The sequence below is a fragment of the Netta rufina genome (assembly GCF_964035555.1).
Source record: "Netta rufina genome assembly, chromosome: 1".
Lineage (NCBI taxonomy): Eukaryota > Metazoa > Chordata > Aves > Anseriformes > Anatidae > Netta > Netta rufina.
This window is the reverse complement of record NC_140123.1, coordinates 159633570-159657882: the sequence shown is the minus strand read 5'-3', so window position 1 is coordinate 159657882 and position 24313 is coordinate 159633570. Positions and strand designations below refer to the sequence as shown.

The following is a 24313-nucleotide window of genomic DNA, read 5'->3' as shown; positions in this document are numbered from 1 at the left end:
TTGAAAGGAAGAGTTAGGTTGAAATTATTTTGGGTTACAGCAGGGAATGCAGAGATCTGGTGATTCATTCACTGGCTTGTCACAGAATGTGAGCAGCCAGGGCAGCTGGAGACTGCCAACTGGATAGTCACACTGCAGCTACAGGGACAAGAGCAAGCAAAGAAACTAGGGCTACAAAGCGCAGAAGACAAAACAGGTCTATTTCTTCCATCAAATGTATTTTTCCTTGTTTGTTTATATGTTTTCACTGTTCTTACGCAAATAACTTTCGGTCTGAGCCTTCCTAGAATCCCATTTGCCTTTTGTAAGACTGCAATACACTGGTGGCTAAACATGTTAGTCATTCCATGACCAACACACCCGCCTTTCTCCTCCTGTCATGTCCAACCAAAGTGCTCCTAAAGAAGAAATTCCTGTTATTCATCCCTGCTTATTGAAAACTGAGGCAAAACACTCATTTAATTTTCAGATCATACTTAGGTTATCTCTAATCTTCACCACAACCCTCCTAGTCAGTGGCCCCATTTCGTTCCTTATCTTCTTTTTATTCTGCTTATGAATCATAGACTAAATATGGCACACCTGAAATCATCTGACTCCTGTTCCTATATTCATTTCATTCCTCCTGCATGATATTATAAAACATCCTCTGGATTGGTAAAGCCTCCGAGCTTTACGTCATCAGCAAACGTTATTAGCACATGCCTTATTTTTGTGCTCAAGTCACTAGTGATATTAAATAATATCTGTATGAAAACCAGCATTGCCCAAGGGCAGCTCCCCATACACAGCATCCAGTTGTTCTTATCCCTAGTGTCTTCATAATGATCACATTAAGTAGTTTACTGAATAACTTCCAGGTACATGTGAACCACTGCTTTTTGTTTCTGAGGAAATCACTCATCTTACCCAATAAAAATATCTAGCATAACTTGCTTTTATGAAAAAGAAGTTGACAATTATCTCATTTTCCATTTTCCTCCAGGTCTTTCAAGAGCTTCTCATTCAAAATACATTATAAAGCTTTACACAGAGTTAGGATTAAAGCAACAAACCTACATCAAGATTTGATTTGTTTGCTTTTCAAACACTGATGGTACATTTGCTGTTCTCCAGCCCTACACCAACTCTCATAACTCTACCGTTTTGTTTTTTTTTTTTTTAGTCTTTCCTACCAAGTCTCTAAAATCACGTGCCAGTTCTTTGTCAGTGCTGTGGTAAGAATGAGCCCACTCTTCCTGTCTTGAGCTCCTTGATCTGTCTGAATCTTGCTTCTGTCACGAGAATGGCATTTTCTCTGACACCTCCACTCTGACTGATCATCCTGTCTTTGAGCCAACACTCAATAACCTCTTTCTTACTGAAAACTCAGGCAAGAGAGACATTTATTCATGGGCCATACCTAGATTATCATTACTACCTAGCTTATCCTTTTTTTCATAGAAACCTTACTTCTTCTATGATGATTCATTTATATGGTTGAAAAAACACGTTTGTTTTTTTTTTTTTTAATGTATCCTATTTTTACATTTTTCTTGATGTTAGAAAAAGTGTTTTTAAGGCACTAGAAGTAAAAAGTTACATTACAGCTACTGAACTTGATTTGCCTTAGTGGTGACCTTTTGATGACAGTTACTCCTATGAAGCTTGCAGGATGGGCATGTAATACTGCAAGGCAACACTAATACTAAAACGTAACACCAATCTCAGAAAGACTTTTCCATGCCATAACTGGCTCAGATGGCAGGATCCACAGATGGGGGACCAGTTAACAGTGATATGGAATTGAGAAGAGCTTCGTTAATCTTTGCTGTGTGCCATATGCCTTGAAGTCAATAGAGTTATTTCAGTTTTATACCAGTTTTATATCACCATACATTGCAGTAAGAGTCTGGCATCATTTTTCTCCCTTATAAATGGTGATGATTGCATTTAAAAAAAACATTTCTCCATCTTATTCATGGAGCAAATATCTTAAGATGCCATTTAGCTTTGACATCCATGCTAATGTTCTTATATTTGGGCCTGGCTTTGTGCCATATGTTCACAGTCTTTTGGCCTCCTTGGTGCACATTGAAATTTCCCCTTTTTTTCCTCTCCTGTGTCTCAGTGATTACTATGCACAGTTTAAGATACTCATTTAGTTTTAATGGGGAAAACTGAACAGGATGACAGAATCCTTTTCTTCATGACCACACTGCAGCAGCAGATTGCTTACAGATCTAAGATGAGGGGCACTCCTGATCCCAGTAATATTTTATCACCAATGCCTGTGCTACAGCCAGAGGTGTGACAAGCTACTGCTCTCCTGGAGCTCAGCAGCAGGGAGCTCAGTTTGGTCTGCAAAGACTACTTCTGGCACCACAGCAGTAACCAGGCAGTAAGCTAACTCAGTGCTGCTAGAGGTACCTAAGCTAGGGAGGCATGCTGAGATGTGAGAAATATAACCCGACAACCAAGTACCAAAAGAGTATGATCAGAGCAGTAATGCTACATTTCCTACATAAACATCCAAACACTGTTAAATTGCAACAAAAGGGAAATCTACTTACAAAAACTTTCACAGTGGAAAAGTCAATCTTGTCTGTTCCTTCTCTTTTGAATTTGCACAGTATGGTGCTACGGTCTGGTTTTTTGGTAATATTTTGGACATTGAACCACACCTTTTTGGTCTGTGTGCCATTCATATATGACAGATAAACCTCTACCTCAGTTTTAGAAATATTCAGGTTGTCATTTTCTTTCTAGAGGGAAAAAAAAAATTAAGATAACAAATAGTCACTAAATAAGGTAAGACAAAAAATGACCCTCAATGTTATAAATAAGGAATTGTAGTTTATTACTTTCAAACTTACATATATTTTTAATTCCAGATCAGGATCCAGCTCAGTGTGCAGCTGGTAGTTAATGAACACGGGGTCAGGGTGATAGTGTAATTTGACACATGGTATAAAGGTAGTTTCCACTTTCAATATCATATCAACAACTTTACCCTCTGTTGCATGGCTCAGACTTGGCGTTAAGTAATGATATTCAGATTCATTTCCAGAACACTTAGAGACCTAGAAAAGCAATAGCAAAGCTGTAACAGTCATTAAGCACTCAACAGTGGGTACAATTACAAACAGAGGCACTCAAAATCATTTTAAAGCCTTCCTGACTTCATACAGATACCTGGTAAACCTCTTCTCTGTGATCACGGCTGCATGCGGAGCACCTGAGAAAGTTTCTGCACTGAGCCAGTGTCTGCCTTTAAGCACATTTATCACACTCTCCGTGTGCTGTTTTAAGGCTGATTGCACACTGCTCAGGCAGCTATTTCCTGCAGTGAGACAGGAATAGTGATAGCAAATTCTCCTTCCTTCCCCTTAATGCAGGTCATATGAGACAGGCAGGACAAGCTCTCCAGCACCCCTTGAGCACTGCCTCTCCCCACCCCTGCTCCTGTTAAAGGGGGGGTTGCTGCATTTGCCCAACTCCATGGCCTGGTGCTGCTGTTTTCTGGTCTTTGTGCTGCAAGACCAGGAAGCAACGGGGTGCCCACTGCTTCAGAGCCTCAGATTTCATTTCAACATTAGCTTCAGTCACCTCCTGCTTGCTGAGGCATTGGCACCATCTGTGTTCTCAGCACAAAACCAGAGAGATGTACAAGACCCCCTCCTCCAACAGACCTGCAGCTGGAGGCTGGGAATGGTGGCTCAGGAAGGACAGTTTTGGAACGAGTTTTTAGAACACAGAAAATGTCACAGGGAATCATGCTGAAGAGTAGCTTATGTTTATCCATGATCCTGTACTGAGGATATGTGCAACTATAATCCTACAAGTGGTCATATTTATTTCAGTAGAATGCCTCACATTTCGTGTATATAAGCATTTCCAAAATACTGAGATCCTCCTAAAACCTTAGGAACAAAACCTAATCCCTTAAGAGACCTCTATTTGGTATTGTAAAGGAGATTAAGACTTACGGTGAGGTTTGATCTCTGGTCATCTGAAATAATCACACTGTCCACCACATTAAAATTTCTACCACTTGCAGTTATTTTGCGACCACCACTGGAAAAAAAAAAAAAGGGAAGGGGAGGCAGTAGCGAGGTTAAAATTATCTGCTTTCCTACACGTAAGTCCCCCATTAAAGCTTTAGCTGTGAATGAATTACTCATGCATTTTGCTCTGGTAGCAGGCAATACAATAAAGTCAAACTGCAGGACAAGATAATTTGAGCTACATAGTGTAATGTCATTCTTTCTTCATAATGTTATGATAAACGCTTTTGCACAGAACCAAATGACTTGATAGCACACAAACACATACTTCTTTTCAAGAACTCTTCATCTTGTTTTCTGTTCATGCAACCTAAGAACTATACTGCAAGTTAATATTCTGTCTGGAGGAAAGAACATGATGGTATTTCATTGCCCTAGAGCAGTCCTGCCATGCTTAATTCTTGCTTTCCTCAGGACAAACCGATGGTGCCAGGCACCTCGCAGGGAACATGCTTGGCAGTATTCAGACCATCTGTCTCAGCACACACAATGGTGCTTGTGTCTAAGGGCTGTAGCCCAGCATCTCTGCTGAACGCAGTTGGAGTGGTTTAAGGTATTATTAATTTCCAGCTGCCTGCACTGCCCCTCACCTGGAGGTGAGGGCACGTGTCCTAGCTGCTCAGCTGCTGCAGCTGCCAGACCAACCCATTACCTCAAACCCACGCTTGCCTGTGTTTGATGCCAAGATGTCAGATTGAGAACACGAAAGTGGGTAAAATCCCTTCTGCTACTCTGCTGTGCACGCAGAGGGACAGGCAGGTGGAAAGCTGTGCTTGAGAATGTCTCAAACTGCCCTGCATGTCTCCTGCAGAACACAGCAGGGGCTTGAAAGAGCCTTGTTTGGCTTTAGGGAACCCCTTCCTAAAGCAAGTCTGCACCTATCACTTCAGTGGAGATAAATTTCACCTCATTTTCAATTCACTGATACTTTATGCTGTTTCGAAGGTGAAGTGTATATTAATACCAAGAATTCAAAGTTATTCTGAGGTTGAATTTGTGTGTGATGCCCAAAGTTTTGGATTTAGCTTCAGTATAAAGAGACTATTTTTAACTTCTATGATGGAGACTTGGGGTGAACAGGGGAAGTTTATGGAATCCTACAAAACACAGGATCTGTCTTGCAGCTATTGTGACTATTGTAAGTTAAATGTTAAACCAGTTCACCAGTATAAATTCATCCTCCACAACAGGTTACTGCAGTCATCCAAGTTCCCATCAGCTGCAGTCTGGCCAAGGAAGGACACTCATATTGGCTCAGTGGAACTACATTTTACTAAATACATAAAAAGTACGGAAAGACACACTTTACCTGATCCAGGAGGTATTTGGTGTGATTCCAAAACATGACGGCGGTGAAACATAATGCAGGGTTATTGCTGGTGAACACCTTCTCCCGTCAGCCAGTATACATACACTTTTGGCCTCTTTACGTGTTGGTGGGAGAGCAAATGTCATTTGTGTATCATTTAGCACATTTCTAACTTTAATGCTGGAGGAGAGAGAAAATAGTCACAGATGCTGAATCACAGATTCAGCCACTCATTTGGTGTTACTGCATGAAGCCTATAACCTAAAGCAAAGGATGAGGAGAGAAGAGGAATAAATCTTTGAGCTGCCAGATGGAGGTGAAAAGAGAGAGCAGGGAGTTGAAAAGACAAAGTAGGGCATCTTTTGAATGAAGTCGCTGTGTGTCACAATAATCACACAAGATGGTACAGATATTGGTCTCATAGCCTTGGGATAAGGCTATGTAACATAATGTGTCATTCTGCTGTTTATTTTTTTAACTTCTTTGTTCTATCAACACGGTTCATTAGCTAGTCAAGAATGAGAACCTTCAGTTTCCTTTCCTTTATTCTTTTTCACTCTCTTCCTCTTTCCCTCTTTGTCTTTTTCTCCTTCCCCTCCTCCTTTCTCTCTTTCCCACCCCGCCCCTTTGTCTCCCCTTCCCCTTTCTCTCTGTCCTTCCCTCCCTCTCTCTCCTTCTCTTCTTTTGTTTTCTGTGGTCCCCAGTAAATTCATGGTTGAAGTAAAAATTGAGCTGTACTTTGTGAATACTTTTTCAAGTGCGAGCTATGTACAAAGGAGTTGGTAATCACAGGCAGCCATTGCAGCTGCACCTGAAAATGATTGAGAATAAGATAGCCTAATTATCTAGGGGTTTACACTGTGCAATCATCAACAGAGAAAAGTACAAGCTGTTGCATGAGAGATTCCCTTCCTGGCACAATGTCTGCGCTTTCACAAGCCAAATCCTAGAATATATGGGGGATAGTCTGAAGCGAAGGAGAGCCAAACAAAAGCCAAGGCTTTCCTGTGACCTAACTTGTTGCCTGATGCAAGACCAGAGAGACACAGGTGCAGACCTGTCCTAACCACTACTGAGAACTGCCCACACACCCACGCCATCCCTTATATTGTACCCAAACACCACATTCATGTCCATCCTCTAGGAATTTAAAGTGGAAGAATAACTAAAGGAGTGCAGAGCACCCCCCTCCACCGAGGAGAGGTCCATGACAACTGTTCACACAACTGTATTGCTAGGGAAAAATGGGTTTTGGGTTATAAACACATAATTTACACTATGCAAAGTAAAAAGTAGTACTTTTCAGAGCTGTGCTAACTCACATGTCTGGTTTACAGCCACTGATGCCCGTCAGTATGAGTTTTATGCCCGATGCACGTGTGAAGTTTTCTCCTTTGACTGTTATTTCACTTTTGCCTAATGTAGAAATCCACAAAGGTTCGATGGAATGAATTTTGATATGCTATTAGAAAACAAAGCAAAACAGACTGTTTACAAAAGGGCTAGGCAGTTAAAACAGCAGCAAAAACAACCACTGCATAGGAATGTGGGTTTGACAGCACTGAGATACATTTTTCTTATTAATTTCAGATCTTGTTAAGTTTGATCCTGGGAAGTACTGTCAATCACAACTTCTTTACAAGCCAACTATTTTTACCTACATAATTTATATTTCAATTTATCTCGTAACAAAGTTGCCAAAAGGAATCATAATCTGACATGCTAGAAGGTATGTATCAGAAAAACTCAGCTTGAAATGACACATTTAGCGTGACCCTTGAAGAACTACGGAACAACACGAGACAAAAACCATGGTGCTGTCACTGTGAGAGATCTGAGAAACAAATGAAGGCATCTCTCCTGACCTGAAAAGGGGAAGCAGTGTCAAATCATAGAATGAAAAGTCAAGAAAGAGCCCAGAATGAGCTTTACTAGAAAGTCTTTTCAAAGTCATACGTTGACCTGAAGGTATAGCACAATTGCGGGGATCTTTTGGTATCTCATTTTGATGCAAACAAGTTCACGAATCTCTCTCTCTGCATTTGAGAGTAACCCTAGGTTGCTCTGATGCTGTCTGTCTTAAAGAAACATAACCAATTTTTAAACTGGGTTTTTCTTTGTGTATCTTTCCATTTACTTATTCTAACTTACTAACGCTACCGAGAACAGAGATTTTTTTTTCCTAGTCTATTTGCTTGATGCTTCTGACAGCATCTCACGTTTAATCAGTTTTGCTGCTTCCCCAGTTTTATAATCAGACAGTCAGCTTCCTCTCTGTGCATCTTTCAGACATCAAGAGAAAACTGAAAACATTTCAAACAAATAGGAAAACACTCATTTGAAATCACAGTGCTTGGGACCTTTTCAGGCAAACGATTTCTAGCTTGGTTTTGGACTGCCCATACGACCAGTTTGAGTTTTTAGTGTTTTGTGATTGTCTTGATTTCTGTTGAGTTTGCCTGTGGATGCATCGATGGGTAAGTTCAACTTCTCTGATACTGAGAACAGAGCTGGTGTAAAACCTCTAGGGAAGTTAGGGAACTGCTTGCCACAGTGGTTTTCTCCCCATTGATCTTTTCATGTCCCAGAGCAGCATCAAGACTTCAGGCTCATGGCCTGAGGGGACCACCTGAGTCCCTTCTCCAGTCCTCTGCAAACACAGCATTTGCCTGTTTCAGAAAGGACCCTGGGGCATTTTCCCCACACACTGCCATGGCCCAACAAACACTGAAACACTCCAGAAAAAATGTGAGACCTGTCACAGCTGACCAAAAGCCACAGCTTTTCCCTTAGGAAAGAACAAGAGAGGGCAAAGGCCAGGGCCAAAGGGCCTGCAAAAGTAAGGAGTTTGTTAAAGAAATTCTTTCGCTCCAAGGTGACTTCTGACAGGAGTAATGGAGGAGGGCAAAGGAAATGCCTGACAAACTGCTGAAGGGGAAAGTTCACTCCCACCCTGACCTGGGGATCAGATTAACTCTTAAGCGAGGAGCATGAATGAGGCAGAAATCTGCGAGGCTGAAGCCTGCGAAGCAGCAGTGCTTTATTGCAGCTATCTCCTGTCCTGTCCCTCCAGTGCACTGAAGGAACCCAAGTATCCTCACACACACCCAGCAGCCAAATACTACATAAAGGAGTGCAAAACTGCTTATGGACTCCTGCAGGCAAGCAGCAGGGAGCCCTGAAGGACAGGTTTGTTCACTATCACACAAGCACACAGGGACCCCCAGAGCTACGTTGGGACTGCGAGCACCGGAGAGGAAACACAGGGCACCCAGAGGTGCTGCAGGCAGGAAACGAGGCTTCCTCAAACTTCAGCTAACGGCCAGCCTCTAAGCCAAGAAAGAGAACGATGGCATGGTTATACAGAATGCTTTGTTCTCCTTCTTTCCTTTTTTTTTTTTTTTTATTTTTTTTAACGCTAGCTGGAAATTGCGGCGAGCACAGTTCACCCAGAAGTTTCACCGCACAGCTGCACCTTCCCTGCGGTGACACGCCGCCGGCCTCCTCGCTGGGCCCCACCTCAGACTTGTGGTTTCAGGCAGACACCAGCAGCTCTGGGGCCAGCTGGCCTTGGACACTGAACAGTCCTGACCTGACTGTGGTGATCTGCGACACCTTCCCCAGCAGCAAAGAAACTGGATTTCATCACTGGATGCAGGGGAGGCAACGCTTCACTGCGGGCTGGCTGGGCCTGCGGGGCTCATTTCCAAAGGGACCCACTGCCCCCTCAGCCCCTGCACACACAGCCACTGTGAAGGGAAACAGCAGAGGCAGAAGGACGTTTATAAAAACCAGTAGTTGTGAGGCATGCAGATGCCATGGTGATGAAAGAGAGACACGCAGCAAGGGCGCAGCAGGTCTTCAGGTGATGTAAATCAGCACCACCCTGTCAGCTTCGATAGAGCTCTGTGCTGCTGAGACTTAGCCCCCCCGTCCCTGGACAGCGCAGCGCTTCCCTGGGGCTTTGTAAACTGTGACAGACACATCCTCAGAGCTGTGGTTAGCGCGGCTGCAGGTCACAGCGAGATGTTTGGCTGTAGACTGGTTTAATCAGCCTCTGACACCCCGGGGAGCACATCCCCGTTCCTGCGCTGCTCCTCCACCAGCATTGGTGCAGGACTCCAAGGCCACACAAAGACCTGGATCATGCAGCTAACCCAGCTGAAAAACAACCTGCCAAAAGAAAACATTTATTTCCAGCCAAATCAGTTTCCTTGTCGAGAGCATGTGCACAACCAGTCCAGCTGCTGCTGCAGCACGAGGGGAGGAAGGTGTGGGCATGGAAACCAGCAGCTGGAATCGGGAGGAGGAGTGGGGCTGCCATCCCCAAAATAAAGTGTATTTATATAAATGCTTGGCTGGAGCTGAGGATGTGGGAAAACATAAATCCTCCTCAGCCCTCCAACACGTTCTCCTTAAAGCACCAGCAGCCAAAGGAAAGCAGGATTTCAAAAGCAATTTCAAGCCCTCTGAATGGCTCAATCACATCTAAATAAACATCTGTCTTTGGATTGCCTCTAGTGTTTTCAGAGCCTTGTCCATCACTGTCTTTCCCAGATAAGGCATGTGGAAGAAAGCCATCTCTCAGGCAATTCCAACTATTTACCAATGTCAAATTAATGCACTTGGAAGAAGAGCAAAGAAGAATCTTCTCTGTTCTTTCACCAGCACTAATGCTTGTATGCACACCAAATCCAGAATATTAATGTTCAGAAGCCCAAGTATTGCAATTCCACACCCCTCTGCAGAAAACAAAACAGATTTTGTGATCTTGTTTAAGATACCTCAGCTGAACTGCTGGGTTTAAGAGGTAATTCCTGTCTTCACAGGTAAAAGTTTGGGTAGTTCTAATGAAACATTTAGAGGTAAGAATGCAGTGCCTATTTATACCAACCATGTTATCATTCACAGAAAAGCAGAAACCCAGAAGTGTAGGCAGCAAACCTCTATGCACTTACTCATCAGTCAAATTTCTCTTCACTACTCATTTCTCTCCTAACACCTGTATGTCATCAGCAACCACTGATGACAAGATTGCTCAGTTTTATGAAAAAATAAATACATTTGGTACCATAAAGAACAAAGGGATAACCTCATGGTTAAAGGGCTGTCCCTATGAGAAAAAAGGGATAGGTTCACACAGTCTATACAATTTCAGAAGAGAACCAAACGACCAGATTCAGAAAGGTCTTTTGCCACCAGTAACACTCCTTTCTTTCCAATGATCCTTCTTGGGTGGGATGGATGGAGGGTAGTTCCATTTCCAGCTAATCCACTGGCTTTTGTCACTAGATCACCTACACACAGTACACATGGATTCTGGCATTTAAGGCAATATTGCAAATACCGTGTCTAAAGCTAGGCCCATGACTTTTGCAGTGCTCTCAGTGGCTGGATCCAAAATCCAAAACTTAGTTGGAATCTTTAAGCACCATCCAAGGACTAAGAAAAATAGTACTAATCCAAGTTTTACATTATCTTTTTGTATAACAAACTGTTTCCTCATCCATAACTCAGTTCTTCCCTCAAAATTCATTCATTTTACATAAATTTCTTCTCCAACCCACATTACTTCAGCAATGCTGATCTGAAAAGGCTAACTTACCTCTGATTTCTGCGCAGTGGCAATCCCTTGGGAAGCAGTTATGGTGCTGCAACTATCCTGAAAAAAATCAGCATTTCTTCATGTCAGGACAAGAAAGAGATAGATTACTGCTCAGATGTAAAAAAATACTATGAAAAGGGGATTCCAGCTTTCCTCATAAACTTCACCTGGCAGGCAGTGGCAGGAGAGACCCGCGTCCATTTACAGCTGGCACAATCCCGATTGTTTATACACCGTGGGCAGCTGGTAACACAGAAAACAAGGTTTTGTAAAACACAGGGACTCAATCTAGAGTCAGTCATGAATGTGAAATTTCAAGTGACAGAAAAAAGCACAAATGCAAGAGAAAAACCTGGCAAGCATGTAATGAAATGTGTAAAACATAACCTGAGTTTACCCTCCAAGCCTATTGTTCTGTTCTGCTTATTCTGAGGACAAATTTAGTATGAAATATCATCTGTGCTACGATGCTGAAAGTCATACATTTCTAAAAAGCGTGAAGCAGACAGAGCACTTTGGATTTCATTTTGATGTGTTTTTTCCGGTATTTAAGTGGCCAGATTGTACTTTCTATCCTGAAAAGGACAGAGAAAACCATCACTGATTCTTTTACAGCTTTCCTGAACTTCTATTATTTGTGTGTAGTGTTAGCAAGTATTGTTGGTTTGCTGTTGTCTCCCCTTTCCAAAAAAAATGCCTGTTGGAGACCAGCTCATTGCTTTTCGATGCATCAATGAGCACAGAGGACAGTGAAGAGTAGCATAGGCTTTCTCCACACATGTTGAGAAATGCTGTGATTTAGAGGAAGACAGCTCTTTTCCTGTGTTGCAACAGGGACTGGGCAGTGATGTGCCACTTCCCAAAACGCAGGAGATCAGTTTCATCACTGGTGCCTATAAATTAGGCTCCATGTAAAGGACAGGGGTGTGAAACGCTGCGGTTACCTAGAGTATACATTAGTCACATCTAAGTTTTAACAAACAAAAATCATACAGGGTTAGGTCACATACTGGGTAGAAATGATTTCTACTGCAACCTCTCAACAAGAAGTGTAGCTCTGAAAAATAGTTTGTACAGAACAATAGGCATTTACTATTACTGTTAGGAGATTAGTTGTTACTTTCTGTTTTAATTGTATTCATTTTACCCATGTACCACATCTAAATCACAACCTATTCAATTAAAAAACAGCTCCATAAAGTTACTTTCAAAAAATCTCTTTGATTTCTCTGACTTAGGTCTTCTCCTGAGTATCAGAGGCCCACCTTTTTCATACAAATGAAAAAGATTTTAATGTCATTATGGCATCCTTTATTATTTTTTCAGACATTTGTCATTCAGTTATTATAACGCCTCTCCTACAGCTGCCAGGGTCCCATGAAATAAAAGAGTTGTCAAAAGAAGCAGCTCTTTAAGGGCAATAAAAAAAGAGGTGAAGGAGGAAACGGGCCAAGAAAAGGGATTCGGGTATCTTTAGTGGAATGTATTTCCTTAAAAAATACCAGAAAAAAGAACAATCATAGTTCATATCCCCCCTTCCTGCGCACACACATAAACCCCTCACAGAACTTCAATAGGAATCAGGCTCTTACTTTTCCAACTGAAATGTTTGTGAGATATTCCAAGAGCTCGAGGACAGCGATGCTTCAAGGACTAGACAATCTGGAAAAATGTGACTGTTAGACATATGCTGGATATTACAAGAAATACCTGTTAAAAAATAATTGACTTGAAGACTCATATGCCTTCAGCTGTTCTCTACATGGTATTCTCAAACACATATTCCTCACACTTCTGACTGATAAAAATAACCAGATTTTATCCTTCCATAGCATCCTTCTGCTGAGTTATTTAAAGACTATACACACACTCATTAGTTTAGCTTGATGCCACCTATGCACAATATAGACAAGTAATGCAATTGTAAAGATACAGATAAGGAAATGTCACCGTAAAGTGGGAATGTAAAATCATCTCCTAAAGAGCAAGCAGTATACCTGTGGCACAGCCAGACCCTGAATTCAAACGTTCTAACACAACAGACCGTTCTAATGCAAGACACCCCAACATACTGTACTTCTATTTCTTTCTGTCTCACTTGGTTTCAGAGTCTTCTTTTGTAATCTGTGCAGTAGCAATTTTCATCCTATTTAAATCTTTTATGATTGCATGAGTCAATTTGCCATTATTTCAGCTAGTAATTACTATACCGACAATTCGCTGGCAGCTGTGGAATGAAAGACTATCTTCTCCCATGAGCAGAATACCACATCGAAAAACAGAGTTAGATATATACCACTTAAGCCATAGTCTCTTTCATCTGTGTGCCTGCAGATGTGTACGTCTGCAGAATGAATGGCTGTCTGAGATCAAATGAAACCCATGTGTGCAGACCTTTCTGGCTTTTCTATGCTAAGAAGCAGATAGCTTTTTAATGCAGGAAAGCTACATAGATTTAAAGCATACCCACCTTGTAAAGGTAGGGAAAGCTTTATCTTTACCACAGGCTGGCTTATTCAGATAAAAACCAGCTTTGGCTACATCTAAACTGCTAAATCAGTACTATCTCCTAGCTCCACATGCCAGCACGGCACATGGGTGCTTACTGCAAAGGTCACCTGCCCACTTTTCAGAAACAACCCTTGGTACTGTTCATGTGCTTAAATGCCTTACTAAATGGAAAGCAAAGAGTCTGATTTTTAAAGGTATTACAATGCTTGAAGTTGTAGATGAGTGCACACAGACACTCTGAAATCCTCCACCAAACACCTATTTGCACCTCCAGAAATCTACCTATCCGCAGAAATCTGACATGCTGGGCATAAAATTGCCCAAATCACTTGCCTAGGTCATTATATGAGATGAGTCTTAAACCACAAACTCATGGAAAACAGTATTTTACTAGGAGTAATAAGTAAGAGCAAGGAAATTACCGCTTCTGGCAAAGCTTGTCTTCTAAGTTTAAATACTTAAAAATGACACAGTCAAAAATGGTTTCCTGTTTTTGTCTCTGTTGAAAATAACAGAAAAACAAACAAACAAACAAAACAAAACAAAAAACTTGCTTTCTGCATGGTCTGGTCTGACCTTTCAAAATCCATCCAACTGCACTGAGTAGCAAATATTTTCAAAATGTTTTTTTTCAAGAAATGATACCTGAAGCAGTTTTGCAAATGCATGTTCTGGTGAGACTGAGGTCACTTTACACGAGGTGCTATAAACAGTCAACATAACTCTCACACTTCTATTACCCACTAACATAACTCATAGGAACATGTGAACGGCAGTAACACTGGCAGGCATGAGCTAAGCTCACAGCCTTCTGGTTAAGACTGTAAAAGCATTCATCTTTGGCACAAAACACAAGCAAGGCAACCAGGCTTCCATAATACTACATGTATACTCTGAAGACCGGCTAATGGAGTAAGAGAAAGCCTAGTCCAGGAAGACACAGAACCAAAATGACAGTGAACTCCATAACTACAAGAAAGCATGGCATTTGGGACTAGGTCAATAAAGGCCATATTTTCTTCTCTAATGCTTTTGTCCTTAAAAATCCATTTATAGTGTTTACTAAAGCCACCTTAATACTCTAGAATACCCAATGCATATCAGCCTAGCTGTCACCTGCTAGGGAAAAAGTCTTTTCCTCTTGATTCTCAGAGAGGAACATGGCACACAAAGACATATGGTATCAGAGGAGTTTTTCCTGTGCAAAGGCTGTGGATAAGCTCCTGAGGTCACCATATTCCAGGGAACCTGCCTCTATTCTATTTTGTATTCTAACATAGGCAACTGAAAAAAGGTGAAAAGACAACCTCTAATAAAAGAACCCTGTGCTTCTATATAGATCCCTGAAGCAATGCAAGGGGGATATTTTACTCCTGCTAGTCAAAAAGACTCTACTGTGAAGGATTATCATCTGAACTTTGATAACCTAGAGAAGAGCTCAAGAAGTCCAGATAATCAGTAATTTACCACATCATTCTATTACTTAATGACAGAATCATAAAATCATTTAGGTTGGAAAAGACCTTCAAGATCATCAAGACCATTCCAGTGTTCAGTTTTGGGCCCCTCACTACACGAAAGACATTGAGACCCTGGAGCATGTCCAGCCTTCACCTTGGGCCTGGAAGGGCCCAGAACACAAGTCCTGTGAGGAGTGGCTGAGGGAACTGGCGTTGGTTAGTCTGGAGAAGAGGAGGCTCAGGGAAGACCTTATTGCTCTCTACAACTACCTGAAAGGAAGGTGAGGGGAGCTGGGGGTTGGCCTCTTCTTGTAGATAACTTGTGATAGGACTAGAGGGAATGGTCTCAATTTGCTCCAGGGGAGGTTCAGGTTGGAAATTAGGAGTCACTTCTTCTCAGAGAGAGCAGTCAGGCATTGGGATGGGTTGCCCAGGGAAGTGGACCCAAGTGCAGCACCCTGCACTTGGCCTTGTTGAATGTCATGGGATTGGCCTCGGCCCATCAATCCAGCCTATCCAGATCTCTCTGCCATCCAGCCAGTTCTTCACCTAGCATGCTGTACACCTGTCCAAGCCATGAGTTTCTCCAGGACAAAGTTACCCACAAGATGCACAAAACAGATGACACAATCCATGCATTCAGTACAAATGGCTCAGGTCTCTAATTCTGAGAACTACCAGTGAACAAAGTAGAACAAAAATTATTACTAGCAAATGGATTCAACCAGTAATTCAGAAAGATTAAAGAAATCAAGTCAAACTCAAAAAGATATACCAGCCAAATTGCCCTTGAACATCTAATTGGGAAAATCCCTTTCTTACAAGTATCTAAGTTAGGTTGACAGAGGGGTTCACTGAATGCTGAGGTTATTTATTGTACAGACATTCACAGATTCTCCTCTTAATTATGCCGGTACTGATTGTTGCAAAGACAAATTCTGTTTGCAGGTGAGAGAAGAGCTAAAATGGGTTAATTTGTCAAGGTAGGGCACTGGAACAACACTGTTTCTATGGCTCCAGCCAGCTTGATTGTCATTGCAGCTACCTGAAGTTTCCTTACATAGCTGCTAACTGCACCACGTAAATATACTCCCCAAAGCCGAGAGACTGCACTGCTATAGGCTTATTTGAAGAAACTGCTTCTAGTTATAGGTTAATATGTTTTGTTACTTCTAGAGAGGATTCCATATTAACAGATATTTAATTATCAAAAATAGAGTAAGCATACTCAAATCACTTGACAAAACAGGAACTTTTTTTCAATGATATTTAATAAAGAGTATTACCTACTACTATACTCATAAGGCTAGTAATTGTGCTCAGTTCTCCTCAGCAATAAAAGACAGCGAATAAGTACTAAATAAATGTAATATTAAAACATACCATGATCCATTGTCACCCGATTAGTTAGTGTGCAGACACAGGATGAGTTTTCCAGTGCTATTTCACAAAATATTTCAATAGGTTTTACAATTTCTATCATGCAGGAAGTAAGGGGTTTGCTTATGCTTGTAGACACAGCGACCTATAAAACAATAAAAACATAAAAATATAACATATTTCTTGTAAAAATTGTTAACTTGTCATCTTTTTTTTAACAGAAAACTTGAAACTATGAAATGCAGGAAAGAAAATTTTTATGGCAGAAGCAGACGGTTCATTAGGTAGCCTCTCCAAGAAGAGGACCTCTCCCAACAGGAAAAACAATACAAAGAGTCCTGAAAGGAACAGCATTGCTTACTTATGGAAATTAAATGGATCTCTAAGGTATGTGAGGGGAGCATTCGGGAATATTTTTGATCTAAAAAAAAAAAGAATTTTGCTATAAAAGTATTATATGCTGTTATAATTCCTTCAAAATATTTGAGCAAGAGCATTCAAGTCCTCACAGAGAGCCTACATTTGCATCCATATCCAAAATGCACTTAATTATGAAACAGAATTTGTCTTGTAATTAATTATTCTTTGTTTCTCGCTGAGAGTGCTTTACAAATATGAACACACTAATGCATTCAATCAGGAAACCAGAAACAATAGCATGCAGATTAAGTGGCCGGTCACAATACTTGATAATCAAATACTCAAGGCTATGTTTGCTGTGAACAGATACCGAGTAAATACTAATATCAAGCACTTAAAGACGCATTTGTGTTAGCATATGCGCCCCAGTGAATGTTTTGTAACTTGTTACAAAGCTCAGAACTTACATAATGCACTCAATCCATATTCACTGGGAATATGAAAATAGCTGATAGTGATATAATGGAAAAGTTCTCTTTGTCAGCATAGTGAATCTTTGAGTCAACATCATGAAGTATAGCTTCAAGATACATTTTATGGGAGAGGAAAAGAACATCTGTCTGATCTACATATTCAGCATACTGAGATTTCCAGTGCTTTTGCCAATTGTTGAGGTAAGAAGGACATACATATGGAATGTAGTGACAAAAGAGGGGAAGCTGCAATAAGTGACAAAATGACACGTTTTAAGTCACAATAAACAAATACACATAAAATTGGGTGTACATACCTGATTTCTCTCAGGGAAACTTAGCAGGATTTTCAGATCTTTATCAGGTGCATGTGAAATGTTATACCAACCCTTTGTGCTGTTTGAACGTGTACAATTTTCTTTTAATGTGCACCTAAAATTATACATAAAATTATACTAGCTTCCTTACGATGGCTTTGATTTCAGACACTGTACTTCAACTTATTTAGTATGCTATTGATTTTTTACAGCAACACTATTGATTTTTTTACAGGAATATGGTTAAAACTGCAAAAAGCTCCAGGGAAACAATCAGCAAAATCTTCTGCTTATCAGAATAAATTACTCTGCATTGATATATGCTCTAGGGTCTTCATTACGTCAACAGAACTTAAACATATACAAGATACTTGGCTAGTAACAAGGGACGTGGTAGCCTGAGATGGAATTCATCACCCCCACTTTCAACTACTTCATTGTACAGCTCTAGATCTGACCCCTTTTCACTCTAGACTCAATGGGGAGAAATATGCTCTTTCAGGGTAAGATTCTCCTAAGTTATTTTGGACATTCACACAAAAATGAAATGAATCACACTATAGATTCTGCTGCTTCTCTCTAATAAGACTAAGAGGAGACGGGGATGAAACTCAGACGTGGAGCTGGGATTTGAATGTGTAGAGCTGAGATGAATTCTTTTTCCTAATCACCTCTATTGTCCACTGATGTGAATGGTAATCTTTGCTCTTGGTTAAAAACACCTGTTTTGAAAAGGTAGTTCTAAATAGATTTCTCCATCTTCAGTAATAAATTAATTTCAGAAGAAGGATGGCAAATAGTAAACAAGAATGTTGTAAATGTCAAATTGCAGGAAAGAAAAACTATACAACAGCACAAAATTAAGTAAGAAGGAGGGAACACCAGGATATATAAGTACTATAAGGATAATACATATTAAAGCATGCAATAAAAAAAGAGAATCTTGGAATACAAATTAGATAGACAGTCACTGAGTCTGAAAGATGAATCTTTAAAATACTGTCTGTTGCGAACAGCTAATGAACAATTCATAGATTAACTTCAAGTGATTTCCTATAGCTAGCAAGTAAAGACAAGTTACTGCCAAATGCATATAACTTAATATTTTAATATGAATTTGAATATTCATAAATGTGATACTTAATGCTTTAATAATAATACTTTTCTACAAAAGGTAGAAGCATGTCTTGCTTCAATCATGTGACCAGTGACATGTTTATTAGGGAACTAGTCTTTTGCTAAAAACTAGAAATGTGGACATTCTTGCAGAGCATGGACCTTGATACAATTTTTCCATGAGGAGCTCACTGTTTAAACATAATTCACAATGTTTTTGTTCTTTGGAAGGAGTAACACATAAAAGACTTTCAAGAAACATGTCCACCACTTTCCAAAATGCCCCAAATAACCCCACAAACCATACAAACCCTAAGGCCACCTTCTCTGTAAATTAAGATGTTGGCAATAGCAATGAAGTTAATCACAGGGTCACTTCCTTTGTGGTCTAACTGAGGAAACCGCTATGTAAGAGCCTGGTGGAGCTTTGCATCTGAATACATTCAAAACACAACTACACTGTCAGAAATTGAAAGAATGGCTAACAATCAGGACAAATTGAAGTCTCGTTTATATCTCTGTTCACCTTACTGAGATCACAAAGGTCCATCAGCACCAGCTTTAGAACTACAAAGGGTGGCTGGGATCTGTCATTAACTCATGTCCGCAAACCAGATGCTCAAATATGTATACATAAATGATTTTCACTGGGAATGAGGCATGGCAGAGAGACATCCAGAAGTTTCTGATGTGCAGAGGATCACACTCTTGACCATGCAAAGCAATATACTTGTCAAACTTGTTACTAAATAAATACATACATTTCAGTGACACTAATATTAACACATTAAAAAAGAAAACAGTTGATAAAGCTGAATATTTAAAACCATCTCAGGACAAAGATAGTTACATTCTTAGACTGACAGAGCAACACAAGGAGGGAGCCAGTCTCCCTAAACTACAATGAAGAATCTAACAATATCATTGCAAAAAATGTACTATCACCTATGACCAAGGTCTGCAACTGTCTATGCCAGGAAAGAAATTGTCTTTTGTTGCTCTAAAACCTGATCTTTAACTTTCAAACAATTGGCAATGGAAAATAGTCATTTCATAGGAAACAGACACATAAGGGGAAGTAGAGCATCTGACACCTCTCAGCATAAATTTTCACAATTGCTCTGTAGAAGCCAAGAGTAACAAGAAGTCCACCCATTTAAGGATGACATTATTTTGTTGTATTCCTATTTTGAGACAATCTACACTGTTTGCAAGCACACTGTAAGGAATACAACAGACAAATATTATTTGTGAATCACACAGTTCTGAAAATTTACATCCAAACTTATAGAGAAATACTAAGAAAGTAAAAAATATCAATACAGCAAAAGTAGCTGAAAGTTTCTGCAGTCTGGCTTTCTTGGAAAGGTGGAATAGCCCAGACCCCGTCCAACACAAGAGAATTTAGACATAGTAGCAAGACAAGACACAAAGCAGAGGGTGAGGTTAATTAATTAACTGGGAGAAGAGAGCAAATTGAGAGAGCAGGATTCCGAGGCTTCCATGAGAGGCAAAGGGGCACTGTCTGCTTTAAATACCCTTTGGAACTTCAGGTTCAGATTTCAGGCACCCATAGACATACATGTACTGGGTTATTTCCATATTGAAAATACATGTAAAACATCAGTGCCTTGTACTGGAATAATTTCAACATACTTTAGGTAGATCTGATTCATCTATAAAAAATCTATAAACACTAGGAGAAATCACACTATGCTATGACTAATTGTTTTGAATGATTTTAAGGGAAAAGAGGAATTTATATATTTGTCCCTATGGAAGACAGAGTAGACATGGGAAGATTGGCAACATTTTGTTTCATCTGTAATAAAATATGTATATTTTTTCATCAAAATACTGGATTTGAGTTCATGCAGTCTTCAAAATGAAGCCCTGCTATTAAGTTTTATTTAAAAAAATAAGTGCGTATTTAATACAAAATTTATTTTCAAGTGAGAGTATAAAACATATAATTGATCTCTAATTCAAAATAAAAACTTTTGTGACAACACCATGTGCATTTTTTCAAAAAAGAATAAAATATTACATATTGCTATAGTGAACTTTGATAAAAGTATCTGTTAAAAACATGTCCTCTTTTTCTAAAACTTTAATTAGAGCTCTCTCTTCACAAAAACATTTAATGATGCTAAGTGCTAACAATGAAAAAATATGTAGGTGTTGAAGAAGATCCATATTATAGTACTCCATTTTTTCTCCAAAAGAGTAAACTACTTCTTTTTCAACCGGGTGGAAACTTACGGTGATTCCCCTAATAAGTAGGGGATTTACTGACTGAAAACTGTTATTTGTAAGCTCTTTATAAGGTAACTAGAAGCCTGACAAGATTAATACTGTAACGTATAGAGTCTCTAATAAAACAGGAAAAGAGGATATGAAAAAAAGAACAAACAAACAAACAAAGCACCCTGGAGAATAAACACCTACTCTCTTCTGATAACCACCTTTGCAAACACAAAGAAGCAAATCTTCAGCAAAATCATGGTAACAGTGAAACAAAATCAAAATGAGTTGTATTAACCTTTTAAAGGATCCTTACTAGTGGAATTCCTTAGAAATAAATCTTTTAACCAGTTTTACTTCATGTTTTAATCAGTGATGAACTGGCATAAAAATAAGGTATACGCTGGTAACATCAGCTGATGATAGAAAGTTGGGAACATAGCCATGCAGAGTAGGATGAGACTACCACACAGGAAAGCTTAGATAACTTTGAAATGAGGTGACATTTCAAAGCACAAGTACAAGAACGTGTACCTACAGCAATAAAAACCTCACAACCCATATGTGCTATAGACTGGAAACTCATCAGTTGGAAAGAAAACAGAGAAACAGAAGGGCCTGGGGGCTTTGTTTGATCATGGATGATTGTGGCCCATCAATATGATGCAGTCATGAAAAAGACATTTATGAACCCAGGACACAGTAAGTAAGGTGCTTCCTGGACAGACCGGGAGGGATTAAAGACCACTGAACAAGCTGAAATCTCTTGTGGAACACTTTGACAGCCCAGGCCATCCTTATTTTAAAAGGATGCATAAAAACTTCTCAGAAGATCTACTGGAATGGAGTTGAAGAAAAGAGTGCCTTATGTGAAAGGAGCTGTTTCAGCACAGCATAACGAAAGTGAACGGGACTGCAAAACCGGGGAGACAATAAATGTGAGGGACAGGGAAAACCACTGTGGGCACTAGAACAAGTATAACCCCTCAAATAGATACGTGTGTGATGAAAATGAGCAGAGAGATTTTAACCAGGAAAAAAATAAAACATTTGGATAGCCATGCAATCAGAACAAGCAGGACAAAAATCCTATCTAAATTAAAGATGGAGCTTGATCAGTTTATGGTGGCTTTACATTATGTGATTTCTTACAATTGCCAAGACTAGGCTCGATGACCCAGGAATTGTTTAAATCCAGGCCAAAGACATGCAGTAGCTTTAAAACCTGATTCAAAGAAAGCAGCAAACCTAATCACTCAAATGCAAGGATGAAGTACTTAGAAACTAATTCTCCTCTAGGCTAGACCAAAGGCAGTGGATCCAAAGCAGGGAATTGTGAATACTGAAGACAACTGAGTGCTCTTTCCCTGTACTAACCTGCAAGAGACTCCCAACTATTAAGATAATTCAAGTATGAGTATACAGTTTTCTCTCTCGATCAATTTAGAAAGCAAAACCATCTGCTCTAAAACCAGAGCAATTTCTTCTTTTTAGCCCAACGTACATTTTATGGATAGATCTCAAAAGTCGGAGGGTTAACATAGGCTGTAAAAGATACAGAGCTCCTTTGCACATAACAATAAAGTGGCTCATAATTACGGCTATGATTGATTTCATAAAAGTTCAGTAGATACAATCTTGATGCTGAATACCCCCAAGCCTGTAAAAATGTACACTGAGTAATAATGCATTGCTTTTATATGCAAGGCTAAAATACCAGAAAATACCTTCGATTCAAAGAACACCACCCACAGTAGGGATCCTTTGCAGATAAGCATTCTTGCTCGGAAACATATCTACTGCAATTTGCAACTGGTATTCTTCTCACCTAAAACCAAAGAATGCAATAATACACTGAATTATAATAGCCTCCAGAAACAGGGAAATCGAGGGTTACCATTAAAATTCTGACAGCAACCAAGCACGATCCCTTCAGGGAAGTTTCCTTACAGACTCCCCTCTGCCAGGAGACCTTTGGATAGAAATATGCGGACTATTTTACACACACTGCATTTTGTCATCAGATGATGAAACTCCTCTGACAATGACAATTTGGTTGTACTACTCAAAGGCCAGCATGGACAGAGTAATGCAGGAAAGACTGATTAGCATAGTGAGTTATAGGGAATAATAGAAAGGAGGCGTATTTTACAAATAATGCTCTGCTTAGCAGCATAGTTTTCCTCTCATTAGAACTGAAATTTTTAAATGATAGATGAAGATGCATCCAAAAATGCATGCGCAAAACAAAATGCATCTGTGTTTACATCAACATGTCAGGTAACTGCATGTGCACACTGGAACAAGCGCATGCAACTACTTAGCATGCATGCAAGCAAATGCTATTTCAATAAGCAAATATAATTGTGGCTGTATTGTATATATCTATACTTGTACATTCAGCTTGAATATCCTAGTCAGCCATTTTCAGAAAAGGAAAGGAAAAAGAAAAAGAGAAAGCTGTTTACAAATACAATAATGCTATTAATAACAGTGCTAATTAATACTTTTAATAAGAAAAATGTTCCTGATTCAAACCATTTGTTTACAAATCTGTAAAAATTAAAAGTTTCTATGTTTAGTGAACAGAAAGAAGGATATATAGCTTTCTGCAGAACTGCATTTACTTTTTCCAACTACAAATTTTAAAATGCAATTTAGCTGAAAGTGTTTGAGATTTAATTTCAGAAACTAGACAACATCTTAGACGACTAGCAAGTAGAAAAAAAAGACAGTGTAGATGCCTTATTTAAGCTACAAGAGATGATTAGAAAGGCATTTATTCCTAGAAGCCGTTGCTCCTCTATAACAAGTTGCTCTTGCCAAAGAAAACGCGAGTCTTTCCTTTGAATATTTACATATATTTTTGACAGAAATTTTGAAACCTTCTGCATTTGTGATAGATGGTTTGTATCAGTCAGGAGTTGTCCCACCAACTTACCCACTCTCTCAGACGGCAGGTTAAAATGGTATGTCCACTGCTGGAGAAGGGATCTTACTGTAATGTAAATGAAGGTAACCAAGTGCTGGGTAAAATCCTGTCCGGCTAAGATGGACAGCCAGCCCTTATATTTTCACTTCCATCTTCCCAGCTGCTGGCGAGACCACGGGATTTGCTGAGTTGATGCTCAGCAGCCCCGCTGCAGGACATGCTGCAATGACTACACGGGCTCCTGGGAGCCACTGCTGGGATGCAGACGCCCACATGCAGCAGCTTCCAGGGATTGCCGGACTCCTTGGCCTCACTATGCACACACATTAATCACTTCTAATTCTGGGGTTGTTTTGTTTATTTGTTTGTTAAGTCTAGGCCTAACTGAAGATAGTGAGAACTTTATCACTGACTTCATCAGGACTAAGACTTCAAACCCATCTCTCACAAATTAAGAGATTTCTCCACATCAGAAAATGCATAATTGAACAGCAAGCCCTGGCCTACCAATACCTGGATTACCACTTCAGAGGAACTCAATCTCCAAAGAGCCTACAAGT

General features: G+C 39.9%; 1 protein-coding gene across 1 annotated transcript in view; it reads right to left on the bottom strand.

Annotated features, from left to right (window-relative positions):
- PLXNC1 (plexin C1) overlaps positions 1 to 24313 on the bottom strand; it is a gene marked incomplete at its 5' end in the record, with an annotated part of 68718 nt that overhangs the window by 30650 nt on the left and 13755 nt on the right. The window contains 11 exons of the mRNA XM_084305875.1: positions 2553 to 2744; positions 2856 to 3062; positions 3969 to 4056; positions 5356 to 5535; positions 6678 to 6817; positions 10961 to 11017; positions 11128 to 11203; positions 12553 to 12622; positions 16315 to 16456; positions 17462 to 17576; positions 22549 to 22649. Of these exons, the coding sequence (XP_084162001.1) occupies positions 2553 to 2744; positions 2856 to 3062; positions 3969 to 4056; positions 5356 to 5535; positions 6678 to 6817; positions 10961 to 11017; positions 11128 to 11203; positions 12553 to 12622; positions 16315 to 16456; positions 17462 to 17576; positions 22549 to 22649 (1368 nt within the window). The remainder of the gene's footprint in view (positions 1 to 2552; positions 2745 to 2855; positions 3063 to 3968; positions 4057 to 5355; positions 5536 to 6677; positions 6818 to 10960; positions 11018 to 11127; positions 11204 to 12552; positions 12623 to 16314; positions 16457 to 17461; positions 17577 to 22548; positions 22650 to 24313) is intronic.